The sequence below is a fragment of the Amyelois transitella genome, chromosome 16, assembly GCF_032362555.1.
Source record: "Amyelois transitella isolate CPQ chromosome 16, ilAmyTran1.1, whole genome shotgun sequence".
Lineage (NCBI taxonomy): Eukaryota > Metazoa > Arthropoda > Insecta > Lepidoptera > Pyralidae > Amyelois > Amyelois transitella.
In genome coordinates, this window is record NC_083519.1 from 1,031,144 (window position 1) to 1,054,153 (window position 23,010).

The 23,010-nt window shown below is 35.7% G+C and overlaps 2 protein-coding genes across 2 annotated transcripts in view; one reads left to right on the top strand and one right to left on the bottom strand.

The window, feature by feature from the left end:
- LOC106138934 (uncharacterized) overlaps positions 1-23,010 on the top strand; it is a 103,994-nt gene that overhangs the window by 36,295 nt on the left and 44,689 nt on the right. The window contains exon 2 of the mRNA XM_060948501.1: positions 11,808-11,856. The gene's annotated coding sequence lies outside the window, so the exon portion shown is untranslated. The remainder of the gene's footprint in view (positions 1-11,807; positions 11,857-23,010) is intronic.
- Positions 1,280-9,544, bottom strand: LOC132902665 (uncharacterized). Its single transcript, XM_060948624.1, has 2 exons — positions 9,490-9,544; positions 1,280-2,319 (listed from the first exon to the last, which is right to left on the bottom strand). The coding sequence occupies exons 1-2, from the start codon at positions 9,542-9,544 to the stop codon at positions 1,280-1,282; spliced, it is 1,095 nt and encodes a 364-aa protein (XP_060804607.1).

The window sequence follows — 23,010 nt, forward strand, 5'->3', positions numbered from 1 at the left end:
TCAATGCGTAATAATATTTCTGAATTACTTAAGGAATTCGCAAAACATTTAAGACCGTTAAAAGCGGCTAATAATTCTAAAAAATTGATGTGTTGTTTAGCTTCGTCTGTGTCCCAAAAACCACTAGTTTTCTCATTATTACAAACAGCTCCCCAACCTGTCAATGAAGCGTCAGAATAAATTTCGATGGCATATTTTCCCTCGCGAATAGGATTACTCGCATTCATTATGTTACTGATCCACCAAGAGAGGTCATTATTTAAGTGAGGTTTTAATGACATGACCCTGTCATAATCATTATCACATTTAAGCAGTGCAAGAAATTTTTCTCTTTCGAGGCACTTTGTATACAGCCATCCATATGTAACAGCTGGGCAGGCCGAGCATAGTAATCCTAACAGTTTAGAGAAATCTCTAATTACAATTGATTTTTGATATTGTACTTTAAGTACTAGGTCTCTAATTTTTTGGCGTTTTTTCTGGGGTAATAATAAACTCATTTTTGTAGAATCTAGATCGAAACCTAAATACGTTTGTAATTGTGACGGTTTCAGTTTACTCTTTTTAAGATTTATAATAAATCCTAACGATTCAAGTAATTCTACTGTTTTTGTGACACAGTCAACGCATTCATTGTATGTAGATCCTATACATAATATATCGTCTATATATATAGCTATTATTAGACCTTGAGATCGCAAATGAGTAACTACTGGTTTTAACAGCTTTGTGAAAACCAGCGGTGCTGTAGATAGACCAAACGGGAGACATTGAAACTCGTATAATTTGTCAAATTTAAATCGAAAAAAAATTTTGCAGTAGTTATTCATAGGTACCAAAAAATAGGCGTCTTTGAGGTCAACTGTAGCCATAAAACACTGCGGGGTCATTAATTTTGTAACTGTTCGTATATCCTCCATTTTAAAATGTGTATGAGGAATAAACTTGTTGAGGTTTTTTAGATTAAGAATAAAGCGATATGAGCCATCCGGTTTTGGAGTAAGGAATATTTTTGATAAGAACTGTTTCGGATGTGGTTGGCATTCAACAATAGCTCCCAATTCTTTTAATTTATGTATTTCTGTGTTTAGCCGACTAATTTCAGTTAAGCTAAAATTGTTATTTATTGGTGTAGTTTTTTGGACAACAGGACCGTCAAAGTGTATGATGTAACCTTCTGATATATAGCTTAAAATAATAGGGTCATCTGTAATGGAAACCCATTTTTTATAAAAATGACGTAATCTACCTGCATGGGGTAGTTCAAGGTGTAGTACCTCTACTGAGCCTTGGAGTTCTTGTCGGTTGATTTGGCCGGAGCTCGCGGTTGCCGATCGCGGGCTGGCGGCAGGGCTCGCCGGTTCGATGTCTGGTAACGGTTCTTCTGCCCACCCTGCCTGTATGCGCGTTGAATCATCGAGCGGGGTGGGCCCCTCGCATTTCCCTGGTTATTGTACCTCTTATAGGATGTTGTGGGAGCATCATTGCGCTTGATTTGCAGCCCAGATCTTTCCGCTGTTTTTGAAGCTTTTATTTTTTCACCCAAGTTGGTTCCGAACAGAAACGTGTCCCTTTTAACGTCAGTAATCATGTTAAGAAATTTTTTGTCGAGCGACGACGCCACTAATTTTCTTCTTCTCTTAGTATCTTCGTAGTGCAAGTCTAAAAATATTTGACTTGCTTCCGAAACTTGTCGTAATAATTCTATTTTATCACTATTTCCTTCGATGATACTGGATGCGAGGTTTGTTAGACGAGATATACCGACACCTAGTTGTTTTTGCGATTTTTCTAAGGCTTTGTCCCGATTGCGAGCTTGTTCATTTAGCACGGGAGTTAGTTCCGGATTTAATATCGGTGCCTTTGCTAATCGAAAGTTATCAGGTATTAACGACTTCTCTAGGATACTTTGTTTTTGGTCTTTGGTGAGGCCGTCTACCAAGATCCGTCCCCAACGTTTAGAAATATCTTTTGGGATTTTTGGTCCAAATACTTCCTCTTTGCTTTTGGGATCTCCGAGCGCTTCTAAAATTTCCGGTGGTAGCGGACCAGTGTCTGTATTTCCGCTAGGAGTTGTACTGACCAAGGTAGAACTGGGGCCTGGTTGAGGCTCTCCAGAGACGTGCATTGACAGCTCGTTGCCGGTTGTGGGCACAGTGTCCACGACGGGCTCATGAGCTACCCCAGATGAAGCGTCGGAGTCGTCCAAATTAGGGTACTCATAATCTATATCAGGGGACCGTGGTGGTTCCCGTTCAGAATAGTATCGTGGCGGGTTTTCGTAGTGATATGAATTATGATGGTTTTGACCACGCTCATCTGTAATAATACAGAAAATATATTTTAAGTCTCTGATCATAAGCACGTTATGACGCTGGACTGAATGGTATATGCCATGTGCACGACATGATGTGTAACCATATTAGCTAAAAAAAATAATTATGATATTTTTTATAGTCATGGAACGTAAGCCCGTTACGTCGCTAGACTATGTTAGAGTTATACTCGTGCGCGCGTCACGAGGTATCATAACCCGTAATATTTTAAAATAGTTGTATGAGGTGATTTCTTGTCCTTGAAATAAAGGTTAGTTTCCTATGCATGCATCTTACAAACGTTACTTGTTTACGTAACGAAGTTTCATCGCGTGAGCAATAGATAAGGAACAATAGAAAAAATGTTTCTAATTTGACGGTAGAAGAAAAAATTAAATGTATTCATGATCCAATTAGAGTCTGTTATGGACATGTGTATTTATTTTGTTATGATAATAGTAATCCATTGCAAACAAGGTAGAAAAAATTGAAATTCCTGACCTTCGGTTGACGATGTCGACGAATCCGAATACCGTCGACGCTTCTCTCGCCTTTTCCTTGAATGGCAATCCTTGTGTTTTCTCTTTCCCATCTTTCACTTCACTTCTAACACACTTCCACGAGATAAAATACTTTTATTTATTTTTTCATAAAAAATAACGGATACGATGTTGCGATGCCCGCACAAAGAAAGCGAATGAAGTTTGACACAATCGGGCGCAACGGCTCGGGAGCTAGGGGTGGGGCGATATTAATCATTTCATTACCTTTTATTTCAGATTTTTTTTTATATCTGAACTATTTGTGCGCGATGCCTAGTACATCGAGAAGTGTACTACCTAGTGAATAAATAAATCTCGAGGATGCAACGTCGTAATATAATTAGTTGGTTTTTGCTTAAGATTTTGTGAATTTTCTATTATTGGCAGAGGTGGAATTGTTTTGGTAGTTTTATTAAAAGGGTTTAACCACATGAGCCTCAGTCACATAGAGGCCGCGTGTCGATCTTTACATTATTTTATTACCTAAATTTTTTTTAATATCAATGTGAGTTAGGTTAGAGCATATTTTTTTTAATAACATATTAACTGACTATAGCTAACAGAGTATGCAAAAGCTTTAATCACAGGCCTTAATTTATCAGATGTAGCTGTAAAATTTAATAATCATTAAGCCTTACAGCTGAACGTGGCCTGTCAAGTTTTTAAGACTGCTGGCTCTGACTACCCCGCAAGGAATATAAACTTGATTATATGGATGGATAAAATAATGAAACAACCAGAAGAATGATGATTGAAATAAACTAATTTTTTTTTTTTGATTTCTATATCTTTGGGAAATTGTAGTAACGAAACTACAAACATTTGATTCGCAGACAAATCCTTTGTTGATCTTGAAATATTTTTTAACTTCAATGACAAAAACATTTCTACCACGTATCTCACAGCTCAATAATTTATTTAACACACTCCCACCCTTCAAATTGTCCCTATGAGAACCATAGTAATTATACTGGAGGGACGAGTGTGAAACGCGATAATTTGAGAGAATTTTTATTGATCTATTCTTCACGTGTATTTGATTTGGTCGTTGGTTTTGTGTGAATATGATTCAGTGTTGTTATCTTAGTGTTTTTCTGTGATATTGTTCACCGCTGTATATACTGTTTCAAAGAGTTAATTTTCGTTTCGGATATTTTGGAATATACTCCTTTAGAGCACGCCTAGACCAGAGAAAACTGCCAAATCGATAGTCTTTAGACTCCGCGGCTTGGACAGTGCGTTATCAGTTAATCAGTAGGTCAATGTTCCTTTTTTAATACTCAGAATACTCCTTTAGAGCACGCCTAGACTAGAGAAGACTGCCAAATCGATAGTCTTTAGACTCTGCGGCTTGGACAGTGCGTTGTCAGTTAATCAGTAGGTCAATGTTCCTTTTTTAATACTCAGAATACTCCTTTAGTGCACTCCTAGACTAGATAAGACTGCCAAATCGATAGACTTTAGACTCTGCCGTTTGGATTGTGCGTTGTCAGTTAATCAATGTCCGGTTTTTATATGTACTTTTAAAAAACTAAGAAATAATCGTTACGTTGTTTTTAAAACTCTAAATTTAAATTACACATGTTCAAGTTTATTTACTTATCTGTAAACTATGAATACCATATTTTCTATCAAATTATACATTCAAGAATTCCTACAATGTGCTAATTTTATTATTCAAATGGCAATGATTGATAGAGTTAAGACAGGTTAGAATTGCTAGTGGAATTTATTTCATAGCTCCCAGCTACGTCCCTTGGTGTCGCGTGTTGATATATTCCTCGATACAAACCGTACTCAGGTCAAACATGCAACATTAACATGTCTAGACATAAGTACATGCAGAGGAATCTTAATTCTAGATTGCAGAATTTCCATTACTTGAAAAGTGCCTAACAGACGGCGAAGGCTTATCGCGATGCTGAGGCTACAACGGAAAATGACGTTTTTGAACGACTTACTTATTTGTATACTTTGAAAAATTCCTTTTTTTTTTCATGACGAGGTTAACCCTAACTGTATTTTGTATTACATACATATATATGGCCACGTCTTTATCTCTTGCGGAGTAGACAGAGTCGACAGACTTGAAAAGACTGAATGGCCACGTTCAGCTTTTTGGCTTAATGATAAAATTGAGATTCAAATAGTGACAGGTTGCTAGCCCAAAAAGAATCCCAAGTTTGTAAGCCTATCCCTTAGTCGCCTTTTACGACATTCATAGAAAAGGAGGGGTCCTTTTTTTCTTATTGGTGCCGAGAACCACACGGCAAATTATTAATCAAATTAGTAATCCATGGCATCATAAAAACAAGCTGAACTAGTCACAGACAGCTCGAACCTATAGCGTTATGAATACTAGATTACCGGTAACAAATACAGTCATGTGATGCCAAATAAAAGGCCAATGACCGTGAAATAGTTCAGTGAATGGCATCCATCACCCACAGGCCCAATTTCGATTCAATTCGAGGTGTCATATGATGTTGTGTGTGGTCAGGTGATGAGCCAGTGCCGGAGTGACTCATCGTCATCGACTCATGACTTCGAGTAATTTTTATTTTTTCTTTAAAAAAAAAATAAAAGTTTAAAAACCTATACAGTGTTAGTAACAGAGAGAGTCTTACAAACTATGTTAGTACATCTATATTAAAATTCGTTGTGATTGGGAAAACAATCTTATATTTATAACTAGCTGTGCCCGCGACTTCGTCCGCGTGGAATAGTAATTTAAGGCATCGTTGTAGCCCTCAAGGAATAATAATTTTCCAGGTTTTTTTTTCACATTTTCCATTACTTCTTTGGTCCTAATAGTTGCAGCGTGATGATAAATAGCCTAAGGCCTTCCTCGATAAATGGTCTATTCAACGCAAAAAGAATTTTTCAATTTGAACCAGTACTTTCTGAGATAAGCGCATTCCAAGAAACAAACTCTTCAGCTTTATAATATTAGTATAGATTTATATACCTATATAAAATAAAAACAAATATTCGTCACCTCTTCATACTGAAACCAGTCTCAGGAAAGAACTGGGCTCCTTGTTTGGTATTCCTAAGGGACCAGGAAAATGGTGGTTTGTACTTTAATGAGCGCTGAATTGATGGCGAAAGCTAGAAATAAATAACCATATACCGGACAATTTGAGCTAGCCACATTATTATTTTTATATGATTGATGCAGGGCAGAAATTTGGAAAGACCCTGATCTGTTACATAATGCATTTGAGTTGTAACATACATACATATAAACACGTCTTTATCCCTTGCAGGGTATACAGAGCCAACAGTCTTGAAAAGACTGATAGGTCATGTTCAGCTGTTTGGCTTTAAGATAGAATTGAGATTCAATTGGTGACAGGTTGCTAGCCCATCGCCTAAAAGAAGAAATCCTTATAAACTTGAGTTGTAAATTTAAGTTTTTTTTTTGACGTCATACACTTACACAATTCATAATATTTACAGTAATAAATCTCGAAACGTCCGTGGGAAGAAGTACATGGGCATTTCTCATGGTCTTGACAGGTAAGCCACTCGGCTGCATAACTTGGATCTCGAGCACTTGTTTTGTAAAATGTCAATCTGAAGTGTTTAAAATAGTTTACATGCTTAAGAGTGCGCGTGCACAAGAAATTCAGACAATATTATTTTCTCAAGTAATCTATAAAATTATTAACTTCCATGTTCGTCTGGAAAGTTCGTCAAGAAAACGTTTTACATACATATAATCACGTCTATATCCCTTATGGGGTAGACAGAGCCAACAGTCTTAAAAATACTGATAGGCCACGTTCAGCTGTTTGGCTTTATGATAGAATTGAGATTCAAATAATGACAGGTTGCTAGACTGTCGCCTAAGAGATGGAGTGGTCCTATTCTTTTTCCTATTGGTGCCGGGAACCACACAGCATTGTGTTTGCCCGGTACATCTCTTTCTATGAAACATTTGACTAATCGCGTACCTATATTGTCATTTGACGAAAATCCCACGGTACTTGTTTTATTTTTCTCGTTTATGAAAGTTACTCTTCTTCCTTCTTAGTTCTACAAAGTGTTTGAAACATTTCATGACGTTTGGTCGAGTAGATGAATGTTGAAACCAACAAACAAATACACTTTAAATAAATACTTATATAAAAAAAAAACATCTAAGACCCGGGCCAATCAGAAAAAGTTCTTTTCTCTTCATGCCCTGGCCAGGATTCAAACCCGGGGCCTCCGGTGTCACAGACAAGCGTACTACCGCTGCGCCACAGAGGCCGTCACACTTTAACATTAATTTGTATAAATTTCGAAGACCTTAATGCCCAAATGCGGACGTCTAGTGTGGTCTAAAAAGTAACTTTAGTTGTTGTTCCTAATAAAAATGGAATGCTCTAAAATCCGCTAATCGATTTACGACTGCTATGAACTGCATAAGAAAACAAACCAACTAAAGATAATATTCTGTAACTACATTTTCTACGCGTTTAACTTTCATGTAATAACACCATCAATCGTAAAATTAAATCCTATGTTCTCACTGGTTAAACTCAATGTACAGCGGGCTTCAGAGTAAGTATATTAAATTGATAAATACGACATTACTTCCTCAAAAAAGCATCTTCTTTCCCGGTTACATCCTCAATTCTTTGGAGAGGACCACGGGAAGACTTTTGATCATAATTCTGGATTATTGATAGGATTGGGATGTCAAATGTGATTTAATTGAATTTGCTAATATGAGATTATGAGATTTTATGACACTATGCACTGATTCGACGGCGATTTCCTCAAATATAATGCTCCGACTTAAAAATTGGTATGCCAAAAAAGATTCCCGTTCTCACTAAAAGAGCATTATCGAACAGGGGTTCTTTTATTTTATTGAGATTTTCACTAAACTATTAGTATGTTCACCACGGCCAAAGTCTCGGGTCACGGATCAGAAAATCATCGAGGTAAGTAGATTTAATCGCAAGGTCCGACATCACCGCGGCGCAAACATGAAACGATTTTCTTTACAGCCCACTGTACGTGCGTCTTTACTGTCGTTAATAAAAACTACAAAGTTGTTGCCTTGTGGTGTTCAATACTTTTTCATTAGTGATAAATAATATCTAACTGACTGGTTTGAAAACATTCAATTTAGCTTTACGATCAGCCGTATCAATTGGATGTTTAATACATCTTGTTGTATGATCCTCATTTCGCTTTCAGTTGTAAAATCTATGAGTAAAAGTTCAAAACTTATGTTTAATTTCTACTAAACTGATATTGGGTTTTCTTAAACTGCAAACGTTGTTATGAATTTCACATTTAGTTATTCAAAGTTCCTAACTTCATTGTCAAGTGTCAAATTCTGATTGAAGAAAGTCTGAAGTCTGCGGGAAAATTTAACAAGAGTGGATACTTACCAGCAAGCAATAAGATAAACTGCATATAAGTTTACCAATGATGAAGCTAATGAAAGTGGAAAGTCTATAACCAGAAAATCCAGAACTGAATGTCTTGGCGCCACTAACTTTAATAGCCGACTTGTTCTTAAGTTTAAATTCAAACACATACATACAAATAATCACGTGTTTATTCCTTACCGGGTAGACCGAGCCAACAGTCTTGAAAATATTGAAAGGAAAGCTGTATGGCATTCAAATATTTAGCAATATTGTTTTGACATAATCTATCAACTATGTTAAGGATTTCACTCCAAATATGGATGTTCACAAAATGTATTTTCTTAGATAAAAATCCTTCATTATTTAACACAACTTAGGCAACACTTATAATAAAACTAAAGTTTAATAATAATTAACTAAAGCATCATCTATTTAATGCTTGCTCGTGGACGTGACGAGGACTAATAATGTTTCTGGTATTTTAATTGCCTGCAATGAAATTCGCAACCTTAGTAGCCATAACTCTGTTTAAAACTAATTACTTTGACTAGTGAACGTAATACAATAACATTTGTGGCTTGAAAGTGAACAAATAAAAAGCATACTGCAACCATAAGCCACCCATGACGAATTCCAAGCTTCCAGTCATAAAAGTGACCCACAACAATGCATTATTTACTATTATATATCGGCAAGCGACAGACAGACTAATTACAAACTTAAACACCAAAGAAACGTAGGTGTAAAAGTTACGGGCGGTACCGAAATTGTTTGATGATACAACCGAAAAACTACCTTAGAGGCGCATCTACAATGAATGCTTGGCCTAATATTGACCCTTGCGTAACTCCTGACGTTCCCACGGTGTCCTGACGGATTTTCTCATGTTATGAAGTAAAATAAAACTCAGGTTGTTGAATGTAACACTACTGGGCGCCTGCCGTTTAATATTTTTAGTAAACAAATTGAAACTCAAATATTTAGTCTGATTATTCGAGTACTGGCCGATGGTCGAGGGCACAAAGGCGGCTTTTAAGTCACAAAAGACGTGGTAATTGAATTGGATTTTTGTGTAATCGCTATCCACTTTTGATCCTTGTTTATGGTGTTTAAGAAGTGAATTGCGTGAGACTAGGGAAATTGAGATGTCCATTTGACGATCGAATCAAAATACGAATGAAGAAACATTTTGTATGAAGTAACACATCTCTGAGATGATAAATGTTATTTTAGGTGTTGTATTTGAATACAGCTTACGTACTTTATTGTCTGGGTTCTTGTCAGGATTATGGAACGCATATAACGCAATCATCTTGGAATTATTGCGTATTATAATGTGCATTAAGATTGAGATAAAAATAGATAGGAATCAAGTGAATAATACCGTTGAATAATGGGGAGTCAGTTTAGGATCATTATGCATATCTTGCAGTAATTTGTAAATTTTGCATATAATGACAGAACAATATTTTAAACCACACAATAATGTAAATGTCTTCAGATGCGTATCAGCTCAGAACGCATTATTAGTGAGATAAAACATCAATTCTTGCTGTTGTATGTGTTAAAATGATTTCGGAAAATTAATACAAGCAGAGTGTAGGTCACTTTAGAGCGCTCAAGGCGGTAAGCTTTAGGAGAGAATGTTGATAATTTTTACTAAGAAGTTTGATACTTTTTTATATAAAAAAAAGTAATTTTAAACAAAATCTATGATCAACATTTATTTAGAATGGTAAATTTTGGTAACTAGTTCTTATTAATTTGCCATTTCCATCTCAGTCTAAGATGACAATAAAATACTCCAGATCTATGATAATCGAAGCTATCTATTAAAATTCTACCAAAGGTTATGGAAAATTCTCAGATGCCCAAGCAGGCGTGGTTTTGCAACTGGTAAATTAAAATGGCTCTCTGACAGGTGCTACAAACAACGCAGCGGGGCGCCACGCATTATTCATAACGCTAGTGATGGGATTAGGCCGATCCAATAATATGATACAAGTTGGAGACGATTTTCATGGCCCAGTGGATTCGTCAGGTGTCGAGCTGGATTCCGAGAAGTAAAATTGTTCCGATTCACCTAGGTCCTGAATGTCGACGATAATGCTGACTATTACCAACTCTGTGTGACTTTTACTTAATTTGTTTCGTCCATTACTATTCCAACATCAAGCGACATGGCATGAGCAAGAGTTGCACCCAAATTTGCCCATATGGAGTTGAAATCCCATCCAACGCACAACTAGCAACTGGTATTGAAGAGTGAAAACCTTAAATTCTGGAATTGATAACCTTATTATTTATGTTTGAGTGTACCACTTTAGACGTCATCTTGCTAAATATCAGGCAGATTATGGTTAAACCCACTCAAATTTTTCATAAAATTAATTTTCATTCGTCTATTTTATGATGTTTTCTTATTTTCTGTTACTAGTGTCTTTAAAGTTAGTTAATTCATTCACACCTAACTATGTATTTTATTCCAGTCACAAATTTCATTCAATTTATCATTTTTCTGAATCAAAATTTAGTTTTGGTGTTATTCTTGTCAAAATATTGCAACACATCTCTACAACATTAAAACCCCGTCAAATGCGATATTACATAACGGAAGTAAAAGACAGTTAAAGAAAATATGCTTCTATTTCCAACAGCACTGAATACAATATTGCGAATAACCATTTGATTAAGCGAAATACTGCACAAGTGTACTAGCGCATACGCACTCCAAATGCAGTTCAAACATCGTGATTTGTTATAATTACACTTTGATGCAAATGTGTTGTGCAGTAATGCAGTCATAAATTTGTCTGAATCGAATAGTTCAGGAGATGGGATTATAATTTTTAATATATATTTTTGCAATATTAGTCATGGTAAAGTTAATTTAAAAATTGTATTAGATACCTATTTTTACGTCAACTAGCTGTATCTGACCGTGTAGCTCGTGTCTTGACTACCTTTCTCAATATGTAAAATTGTCTATTGTTGCCCAAAATAATGTCAGAATTTCGCTTAAATTGCAGTGTGGATAGATTCTCGTATTTTATTGTATTGCTATTTAAGTCAAAAGTGAAAAAACTAAAATCTTACATGTTAAAGAAATTAAACTATTAATTAACTGATTTCAAAGTTTTGTGGAAGATTCATAAGAATAAGCTACTCTTTAAATTCTTGTTCTAAGCTCTTCAAATCATAAACTGATGATAAACACACGTAATCTACCTACGCTGCTAGTTCAAATCACCGAGTATTTAATAATGTAAATTAAATAGATATAGCCCTACTTGAAGTGACTACTAACGCCTGAGTTTTGCAGTTAATACCTTTCAAAAATGCAAAACATCAACATCTGGTTAATTTATTATAAAGTTTTCGCCTGACAACATTTTGAATTTTATTAAAGCGAACGTAGGTTTCAGAGGAATTTAAATGCTCAGTATTCAAGTGTACTTATCAGAAACCTACTTTTGCTTTTCAATTTTTTTTTCGTACTTATACTTACTACTTATACAGATTGTAATGGAAATGGAGTGAGAAAAAACATCTGAAAATGCATTTGTTTGTTTCAGGTCGAACGCCACGGCATCTTGACGAGCTAAGCAGTCGAATATTAATAAGGTAAGTATTTTCTTTGTTTCCATTTAGTTCATGAAGAATTTAACTGATCAAGTCTCAACCGTTGTTACTACTGACTAATTCATTGGCAATGGCAATGAAATCATTGACAGTGAAATCAGCAAATGTATATTTTTCTTCTGATTTGTCGTTTCTTTATATTTAATCTATATACTTATGATTTTATAATTATTATTAGTAGAAAAAAATAATTAATGGTGCCGAAATGTATCGAAATCTGTCTGTTTGCAGAACAAACCTTTACTATTTTTTTTATGAGCATTTATGAATATTTTTTCTTAGGTTAATAAATTTACACCACTTTTTCAGTCAATTGCTCTGTCATTGATCAAAGAAGAGTGTCGTATTGATGACCATAAATCTATATCATTAATAATGGTGATGAAAGTCATTGAAAGAATAACAATTTTTGTGTCGCTATCCGACCCGGCCGGGATGGCATCAATTGGTTATGTTTTAATGGGAATTTCCACTTCTTTCAAATATATAGATAGATAGATAGATAAAACTCTTTTTGCACCATAAGAGTAAAACATACAAAACAACATAAAACAGAAAGAGATGGTACAAAGGCGGACTTATCGCCATATACCTACCATAACACATAAACAAATTATATCCAGCAGTTAATTTTGTTTGTTTAACTCCAATTGTCTCCGATTTTTGCTTGTTGACAGCAGTGGTTATATTCATAAGAATACATAATTATTAATTCTTCTCTGTGTCATAATGCCATCTTCAAAATTATAAATATTTTAATGTTTTCCAGTTTAAACGCTAAATGACGTCATGTGTCATTACAGTTATACATTTAACAAAAAAAAAAACTAAACTCAATGTTCTGTAAAACGTTATGGTATTAAATAGGTTATGTATGAGTTATGATCTTACAACATTCGGATTACGTTTAAGTATGTTCATTTTCACAACACTTGTGTGAAAATCCTTTGGCGGCACCGCTAACAAAGCGTTTAGAAATTTAAATTGAGATGTCAACGCCGCTGTCTCTCTTAATGAGAACGAGAAACAAAGAAATGAAATGACAAATTAATGTGGCGAGAACTGTCATTTGTCACTTTAAGTGGTGGGCTGAAGGGAGTCGGAGTTTCATTGTTTTTTTTTAGCGCCAACATTTCTTGGATGATCATTTGTTTCTTAAATATCAATGGACATCTTCGCTGTCTTAACGTCTAGACTTTTAAGGTCTATATTCTTTTAAATTTAAATCTAATAATTGTTCGAACACTGCTTTTGAGTAATTTCATTTACCATTATGTCAAAAAAATTTACAAGACTTTTGATATAAAGTCAATGTCAGACAGAACAAACACGCCGCGCTGTGGACATAACATAGATGATTTACAATCGTACCGACCGAATCATTTACAATTTACCTAAAATAGTCCGTAAATATATCAAAACTGATCTTACATGCTGGAAATTATGTACATGTCGTACTAAGATTCAAAATTTATTTGATACAGCAATATATTAATACGAATCAAAGGAAATTGGGACCGAATTGACTCCATACACAGACTAAAATATATTATTACGTCTTTTCGTAAGTGCATTGAATTTAGTAATAATATTGTATTGAATCCGAAGTGATCGATAAATTTGATAGTTTCTACATAGTATTTATGCTATATTATAGCATAAATACTACAAAGCAGCACAAACCCAGATAAGTAAAGTATATAAAACCCATATTATATAACTACTGGTGCCTTTTAACTGATGCAAATGACGTCGCGATTTTTTTGGGCATAGCATACCTTGACCTTATTTCCTTTGTCATGTAAATAGTTTTTATTGATAAGTGTTTAAGAGTCTTTAAATTGTCTACATTAAAAACAAATTTCCAAATATTTGTGCTGTTGACAAATTATGTTAAGAAATAAAGTAACATCAAGTAACCTTTGTTTATGTCTTTGTCAAGAACATACGTCAAAAAAGGCACTTTTATTTAGCATCCATATGAAATCATTTTTTTAAGGGCCGTTTCATTAATTAGAGCTTAAATCTTATTCCTTTTCTGGTCATGTCGTTAGTCTCAGTCGCGCCCTCCACTTCAGTATGTTTCGATCTTCCAGGATGGATGGATGAGTTAGGTTTTTACACGAAGCGACTCCTGTCTGACCTCCGCAACGTTTGCAGGGGGTAACTTAACCCAAATTGGATGTTTATTACCGGGGTTCATCCAGTTGTCTGAATTCGCAAGTTTTCTCTCACCTTTACTGGTAATGATTTAAATCTGTGTGATTATCGGGTCGAACTGTTTCAACTTTTTTATCATTAGGACTACTTTCTATATTACATACATACATATGGTCACGTCTATATCCCTGGCGGGGTAGACAGAGCCAACAGTCTTAAAAAGACTGAATGGCCACGTTCAGCTATTTCGATTTCTATATTCTTTTCATTTATTTTTATCTTAACAGCGTCTCCACTAATAAGCAACTCATAAGTGACTTAGGACATTTTAATGCTCCTGCTGAATCTAGATTTATTGGTCTCATTCAGTTTGATGAAGTCAAATCGGTCGTTGGCACAAATGCGCATTTCTCCACTGTCACTGCTAAGGTCGTCTTCGATTGGAGCAAATTGATGACGACAAATTACAGGATCAATGATAATGTAGCGGTACTGACAGTACATATGGTCACGTCTATATCTCGTGCGGGGTAGGCAGAGCCAATAGTCTACACATTGCGCTTCTACACATGCGCTTCGGAAGCGATAGTAGTTATAATTAGATTCAAGTGATGCGACGTCAATAAGTGATACCTTGTAGGTATCCGATTTTGAAAATAAATCTATTCTATTCTATTGAGTTTAGAATCCCAATGGAAATAGAAACAATTGTTTCTCTATGGTTTTTCCTTCGCTTTCAATCAACATGTAACTCGAAATTATGTATCTACCTAACTCGCTATATTTTCGCAGTAAAATCTTATAAATAAACATGATACTAAATGGTTCAACGACGGCTATTATGTACGATCGGAACATTGATTAAACACTGTAATTTCACTCAGCTAGGTGCAGTGTAGGTGTCGTTAGATTGATGCCTTTACCGCCGTCAAATTATCTAGTAGGTTAATCGTAAAGATTTATTGCTTTGCGAGTAGACACTATGTTTAATTTTTATCCGTTTTTTTTTCTTCTGTTTTACCGATTTTTGTCGTTTTAAAAGAAAAACTGACCGACCGTGTAAATGTTTCAAAATGGCAAGAAGGGCGCACGGAGGCGTTTTAGTGGGTAGGCTGATACATTAGGTGACAGGAATCCTAGTCTCTTCCGGGTGAAAACCCGGGGGGGTAGTCAGTAAAAAGATTACCCCTACGAATAAAAAAAAAGAAAAAAATGTTTCCATAGTTGCTTGTCACAGTTGTACAACTTTGCAATTGTCTAAAGCAACTAATTAAGTTATCACTGTAATAACTAATGAATTTTTACTTTTTCGCCTTCATTAAATACAGTCTTTAAAATATTCGAAGGCCACTTTCAACTGTATGGCTTAATGATGGAATTCAGATTCAAATGTTGGTAGGTGACTAGCCCATCGCCCAAAAGAAGAATCCCAAGTTTATTAACCTTTCCCTTAATCGCTTTTTTCGACATTCATGCGAATGAAAGAGAGTGGTCCATTTCTGAAGCGTCAGAAACCACACGGCACTTTATTAGTTGGTCTAAATATACTCTAACCTTTACCTTTACAGTCAAACAAATCGAAATATTTAGCGTTTTTGTTTAAAAACCTGGCAACATTATTATTTTCGTTCATTTTTCTTAAACTTACATAGCAACCAGATTCATCATTGTTTTCGTGTCTCACATAATATTTTTATGGCACCTACAAATCAATCGGATTCACCATCTCGATTAAATTTATCTAAACCATATAATAAATTAGTTCAACCTTGATGTTTGGAGAGCTTCCTAGTTTAATATCTACTGTAGGTACTAAGGTAAGCTTTCTCATAAAACCTTGTGCTGACTGTCGGCATTTTTATACAAATATTGACAAACAAGACATATATTTAAATAAATTAAATATAAATATTAATCAAATAAAAAACAAATAACCAAAAAAATATTAAAATAAAAACAAATTACCTCCCATAGAGTCATAAGAGTAAACTAAACGATTATTCCTAAAAATAAACAAAATATCCTACATTTTTTAATTGATAAAATAAAGGGTACTTTTGATTCAGAGTAGACAAAAGAACACTATGCCAACACACATGAATAGATTTAGTATGTTGATAAAACGAAGTATGCAGCAGGAAGATATAGTTTCTCCTTACCTCTCGGTGAAAGAGGCGGGATTTATCATAAAAATGACATTTTCAAGCCGCAAGCGAATTTCACAAATGAAAATGTGCCATAATTTTTTTTTTTTATTTCTTAAATTTCTTATAAGTCACATATCACAAAAATATATTCCTTCGTCCACATTTCTATTATAAGTTTGGTTAATTATAAAGTTGACGTTGTTGAAGATAATGCTGTAGTGCAGTTTGTTACCGCTTCTTCATCACTGACGCTTTAGAACCGGCAGTAAACTTAATCAAGTAATTTATTTGACGTCAACCAATTTTGTGAAACCAAAAGATATGACAATTATTAAGTAATGTTGAAGTGTCCCATAATTAATGAATTTGAATATTGACACAGATAATTTTACGGCAGTAAATCGTATCGCCTAACAGTCAAAACTTTTTCAAGCCGAATTGCTCAAGTGAATACTCGCCCTAATATTGACGCAAATAATTTTACCAGCAGTAAATCTCATCGCTCGAACACCAACGTCGATAGTGAAAGAAATCGTCTGCGATACTTCGGCTAAGTGATTCGATGTGGGCGCGAATCGATACTAGTGACGTTTTATCGATTCGCTAAAACCAGCTCTTATTGTGATGTGTTTGTACGGCATTTATTTTTATTGGATTCGTTTTGGACTGTCTTGCGATTATACATACAAAAAGTCACGGCTTTTTATCTAACGCTTATTTGCGTCAACACAACTTATTATTTAATCTTAGAACCTCTTATTAAGTCTAGCCATGCCGCTGACGCCGGGCCCAGGTAGAAGGGGAAAAAAGATCATGGCTGGACGTCGCAAAATATGGTAATGGACTGAAATCCGAGGACGCTGAAAACACGACCAAGTGGAGAGAGCAAAGTCAGAAGGTAGACCCCGGGCCCCAAAACACTTCTGTGCCACCGCAGAGATGAAAGAGAAAGCGTATTCAATCTATAATTGTATTAACATACATACATACATAAAATCACGCCTCTTTCCCGGAGGGGTAGGCAGAGACTACCTCTTTCCACTTGCCACGATCTCTGCATACTTCCTTCGCTTCATCCACATTCATAACTCTCTTCATGCAGGCTCGGCGGTTTCAGGTACTTCTGACCTGACCCTTTACCAGGACGTCCTTAATTTGATCAAGATACGTTCGTCTAGGTCTTCCAACTCCGACCTTTCCCTCCACACTCTCCTTGTATATCTGCTTAGTCAACCTGCTTTTATTCATCCTCTCCACATGACCGAACCATCTTAACATACCCTTTTCTATTCCTGTAACTACATCTTCTTTCTATTAACCAAATATATTATTAGGTATAATATAATAATTTGATACCATTTACAACGGTATATCAATTTAACAAATTAATGAATGAATATTTAAATTTAATTCAAGAAATTTCAAGTACAGTTGGGCTAGTTTTGTGTCCTCTTTAATTTATGTTAGTGTAAGTAATCGAGTCGAGTGCGCTTTTTGTAATTGTAACCCAGGCCTTGAAATTTGATTGGTCTGGTCACGAAACCTCATAAACTCTGCTTTTCTTTACATACATACAAACACGCATCTCGATACTTTCCCGGAGGGACAGGCAGTAACTACATCTGTCTTCTTGCTACGAAATGTATGAATATTATTTATTTTTATCTTCATTCTATATTCTTCTTTAAGGCGATAATGATAGAATTGAGATTCAAATAGTGACAGGTTGCTAGTCCATCGTCTAGAAGAAGAATCACAAGTTTACAAGCATATCCCTTAGTTGCCTTTTAAGATATCCATGGGATTTTTTTTAATGTAGACAGTGTGCATTTGTCCACGATTTAGATTAAAGAGATCTATATTTGTAAATTGACGTCCGGTGAAAATGCTGCAGTGTAGTTTGTTCTGCCGCTTCTTCTACACATGCGCTTTTAATCTTACGCAAAGAAAATACGCAGAGTTCCGGACAAAGGCAATTCGCCACAAAATTAAATGGCAGTTAATCTTCGATATGGACAATATTATTTTCCGTATATTAAGTCCAGTTTGACAGTATAAATAATGGCGCCTATACGCACGTATCGACCTGTCAGGACCAATACTTGGAGGTATGGTACTGTCGAGCACATTAAATATAGGAAATAAATTAATCCGAACATTGTATTCTCTCGTCCACATTTCTATTCTAAGTTTGGGTAGTTAAGTTGACGGTGTTGAAGGAAATGCTGCAGTGAAGGCTGTTACCGCTTCTTCTGCACTGACGCTTTGGAAGGGGGAGTTAACTTAGTTTTAAGTAATTTATGTGACAACCAATGTTGTGAAACCATAAGATATGACAATCCTATAATAATGAATTAAAATTTTGAATTTGAATTTATCAGAGGCGGACAATCAAGGCAGATTGGCCGTAGTAGTAAGTATGGATGAGTATTTAATTTTACTTTTTTTACATACATACATATAATCACATCTATATCCTTCGCGGGGTAGACAGAGCCAACAGTCTTGAAAATGCTGTAAGGCCACGTTCAGCTGTTTGGCTTACCTATTAATGATGAAATTGAAATTCAAATAGTGACAGGTTGCTAGCCCATCACCTCTGCGATAAGAATCTCAAGTTTATTAGCCCTTGGTCGCCTTTTACGACATCCATGAAAAAGTGGTCCTACTCTTGAGTGCCGTGAACCACACGGAACACGTTTCTTCATACGCACATACATAAATCGCGCCGGTGGGGTAGGCAGAGACCACATTTCAACATGCGGTCACACGTTTCTTATTGGAAATTTTACACTTAACACATTACCACCTGTACTGTACCTGGATGTAATCAGTTCTGCCTCTGATAAACATCGGGGTGTGGCTATATGGCTGCACAGATGAATGCACATAAGTAATATGGCACGCAAAAGTGCTTCCTTTTTTGTATGAATTATTTATTAATCTTTAAGACTATTTGTGGCTTTGTAATCAATGTTTATAAGAATGTACCTATAGCTAATGAATATTTTTAATACGAAAGTCTTTATTATTGATGGTCAACAGACCATCAATAATAAAGACTTTCGTATTCAAGGGGTTTAGGTTAGGGTTTAAACCCCTCGAGCGATCTTCATGAAAACCTCATATAAGTTACTTTTTTTCTGGAAATTCTCACGAGCACGCTGCTTAAGCTTGGAAACCGTATTAATTAAGGTTATGAGGTCCGGGAATGTAATTTTTTTAATACATACATACATATAATGACGTATCACGAAAAGCCACGTTCAGCTGTATGGCTTTATGAATTGAGATTCAAATAAATAGTGACAGGTTGCTAACCCATCGCCTACAAAAATAATCCATCCATCCATATAACCACGTCTCAATCCCTTGCGGGGTAGATAGAGCCAGCAAACTTGAATGACTAACAGACCACGTTCAGCTGTAAAACTTAATGTTAGCATTGAGATTTAAAAATCAATCATTGCTTTTAAGAATAATCCCAAGATTATTAGCCATTGCTTTAGTCGCCTTTTCATCCATGGGAAATATATGTAGTGTTTCTATTCTAAAGTGCTTCACATTTTAATATGTACATAAAATAAAAACAAATGCTATGTAGGTATTCTAAAGTGCAATATGTATAACATTTTTCTCACCGACATTACATTTTCGATCAAGATACGCGGATTACGATCGCTCCGACTGGATGTCTCAATTAACTCTTTTATTGGCTAATTCGCTGGGTGCCGCGCCGCAAAAAAAAAACGTTTTATTACTGGCCGCATGCACCCATTTTTATATGTTTTTAATCGGTCTTAACTTCATAATAGTCTTTGGAAATATTATCTGTGTTTTTAAATTTAGAGGGCTGTTAATAAAGGCCTGAGCACACCGATAGCAGATCAGAAGCTGTGCAGTTTGCATTCTAAATCTAAATGAGGAATATTTAAAGATAAATAAAATAAATAAATAAATATATACGGGACAAATTACACAGATTGAGTTAGCCTCGAAATAAGTTCGAGACTTGTGTTACGAGATACTAACTCAACGATACTATATTTCATAATAAATACTTATATAGATAAACATCCAAGACCCAGGCCAATCAGAAAAAGTTCTTTTCTCATCATGCCCTGGCCGGGATTCGAACCCGGGACCTTCGGTGTCACAGACGTAAGCGTACTACCGCTGCGCTACAGAGGCCGTCAAAGATATTACAATCAAAACAATAAGCGAACAACCCCGGCTACTCACGAGTAGCATTAATAGATACGAGTATATACCTTCCTCAGAAAACCCTCCTACCAACATTTCAAATAGGGTCAAAATCAAGTTTCCAAAATTAGCACATACATACAGACAGAGAAAATAGAGGAACTTTATAACAAGTATCAATGCAAAATATCACTTAACCTTTTAAAGTTCAATCATATTGAATTCAATACAAATATTAAGGTACTATTCCATGACAATAAAACGTTTTTGCACGTTCTGGGGTCAAACTGTCCATTCTAATTTACAGGGTTATAAAGCTATGCTGTGTAATAAAACCCAAGCTTAAACGTTTCCGGGAGAGTGCTGTGTTAGGTTGTAATTCATACATACATATAGTCACGTCTTTATCACTTGCGGGGTAGACAGAGCCAACAGTCTTGGAAAGACTGATCGGCCACGTTAAGCTGTTTCGCTTTATGATAGAATTGAGATTCAAATAGTAACAGGTTGCTAGCCCATCGCCTTAAACAAGAATCCCAAGTTTATAAGCCTAACCGTTAGTCGCCTTTTACGACATGTATGGGAAAGAGATTGAGTGGTCCTAGGTTGGAATTCTGTGATTGATTTACCAGTGTACCTACACTACACACACATACATTTCTTTAATGTTTTTTTACGGTGAAGGAAAATATCGTGAGGAAACCTGCACATTCAGGCAACTGAGAGTGTAATCATGAACACATTGGGATTCCCCGTGCAAAGGTTGCGTTCAGATGGGAGTCGCTTCGTGTAAAAACCTGACTCACCTAATCCAGGATCCATGGCCAAAAGCAGGCCCGGACTTCTCTCCCTCCAGAGTAGTGAAAAAGTAATTGGGACTATAGTCAGGATGAAGAAGAGACCAAAAAAAAGTAGCGTTAAAAAAATCGTTGCGACAAACGAATAACGTTGCTCAACTTAAATCGTTACCCGGCTCGGCTCAGAAAATAAAAAGCCGTATTTAATTATAGGTATTTAGCTGCTGCGGTACCGCAAACACTGTATTATTAGAGCTAGCCGACGCCATTTTGAATGTTATTGCAAATGAACAAGAACAAAAAAAGATATTTTTATGACAACTGACTGGTGCAATGCGTTTTGTTAACCTCGCGTTTAACGATTCAATCTATTTTCAATGGTGGTTGAATAAATGAAGAGCTTCTCAATTTTGAGTTCTTTACATACAAACATTTATGTATATGACACGTCTATATCCCTTGCGGGGAAGACACTGTTTGAATCTTAATTCTATAACCTAGTGAGACACTTGCGGGGTAGACAGAGCAAACAGTCTTGAAAAGACTGATTGGCCACGTTAAGCTGTTTCGCTTTATGATAGAATTGAGATTCAAATAGTGACAGGTTGCTAGCCCATCGCCTAAAAGAAGAATCCCAAGTTCAAAAGCCTATCACTTAGTCGCCTTTTACGACATCCATGCGGAAAAGATAGAGTGGTCCTATTCTTTTTAATATTGATGAACGGTAACCACAACGCACCTGTTACATCGACGTATACAATTTTTTGCTTCACATATGTATATGAAATATTTTATAGTCATTCTCACATCTCTGAAGAAATCATCATCATTGTTCTCACATCTATGGAGAAGAGATATTGCAGTGCGTTCACTTACGCTCATAAGGAACTTTGTAGGTAAATAAGTATCCTTTTGTTATTAAAAATGTTGTTTTCTTGGATCTTTATATACATGTGAAACGAAGACTTTAAGAATACGTGAAATGTCACAAAAGGTTTAAAACCTGTGTTGCCACTATCATTCAGAGATCATACTGTGGTTTATTAGTAAAATGAGTGGTTTTTATTTTATTGTTGTCTTCGCCTTTATGACTTCTGCGGTACTGAAGACAAGACATGTCTGCTCATTAAAAGGCACTTTTTAAAAGGAATATAATCACGTCTATATCCCCTGCGGGGTAGACAGAGCCAACAGTCTTGAGCAGACTGATATGCCACGTTCAGCTGTTTGGTTGCTGTTTGGTTTAATGATAGAATTGGAATTTAAATAGTGACAGATTGCTAGACCAACGTCTAAAAGAAGAATCCCAAGTATATAAGCATATCCCTTAGTCGCCTTTTACGATATCCATGGGAACGAAACGGAGTGGTTCTATTATTTTAAACAATTCGTAGAATGTAACGCGAAAATAGAAAAAAAAAGGTTTAAAATCAAGTACAAAGGTAAGAAAAATAATATTTAATTTAGAACCGTCTTTTGAAACCGTCATTATTTACCTCGAACAGGGTTAACGGTTACCACGAGGCGGCATTTCACAATATGAAATCATTTAAAACAACCCGCCATACTTGTTAAAACTTTATGGTTTTTCAATGGCGGCATCCCTGTGTCTTGCAAAGGTACTGGTGTGTACAAAATTTATACATACTTGACACGATTCCTATATACGGTTTTTTTTTTTAATTTTTCTTCTTCATTGTGCCGTGTAGTTCCCTGCACCAATAGAAAAAAGAATAGGACCACTCCATCTCTTTCCTATGGATGTCGTAAAAGGCGACTAAGGGGTAGGCTTATAAACTTGGGATTCTTCTTTTAGGCGATGGGCTAGC

Bases quoted from the DNA above. Each gene is read 5' to 3' on its own strand.
- LOC132902665 (XM_060948624.1), bottom strand. From the start codon at position 9,544: ATGATTGCGTTATATGCGTTCCATAATCCTGACAAGAACCCAGACAAT. The intron at 2,320-9,489 runs GTAAGCTGTATT...GTATTATTACAG, and splicing joins GAACCCAGACAATAAAGTAC to ATGAGCGTGGTCAAAACCAT.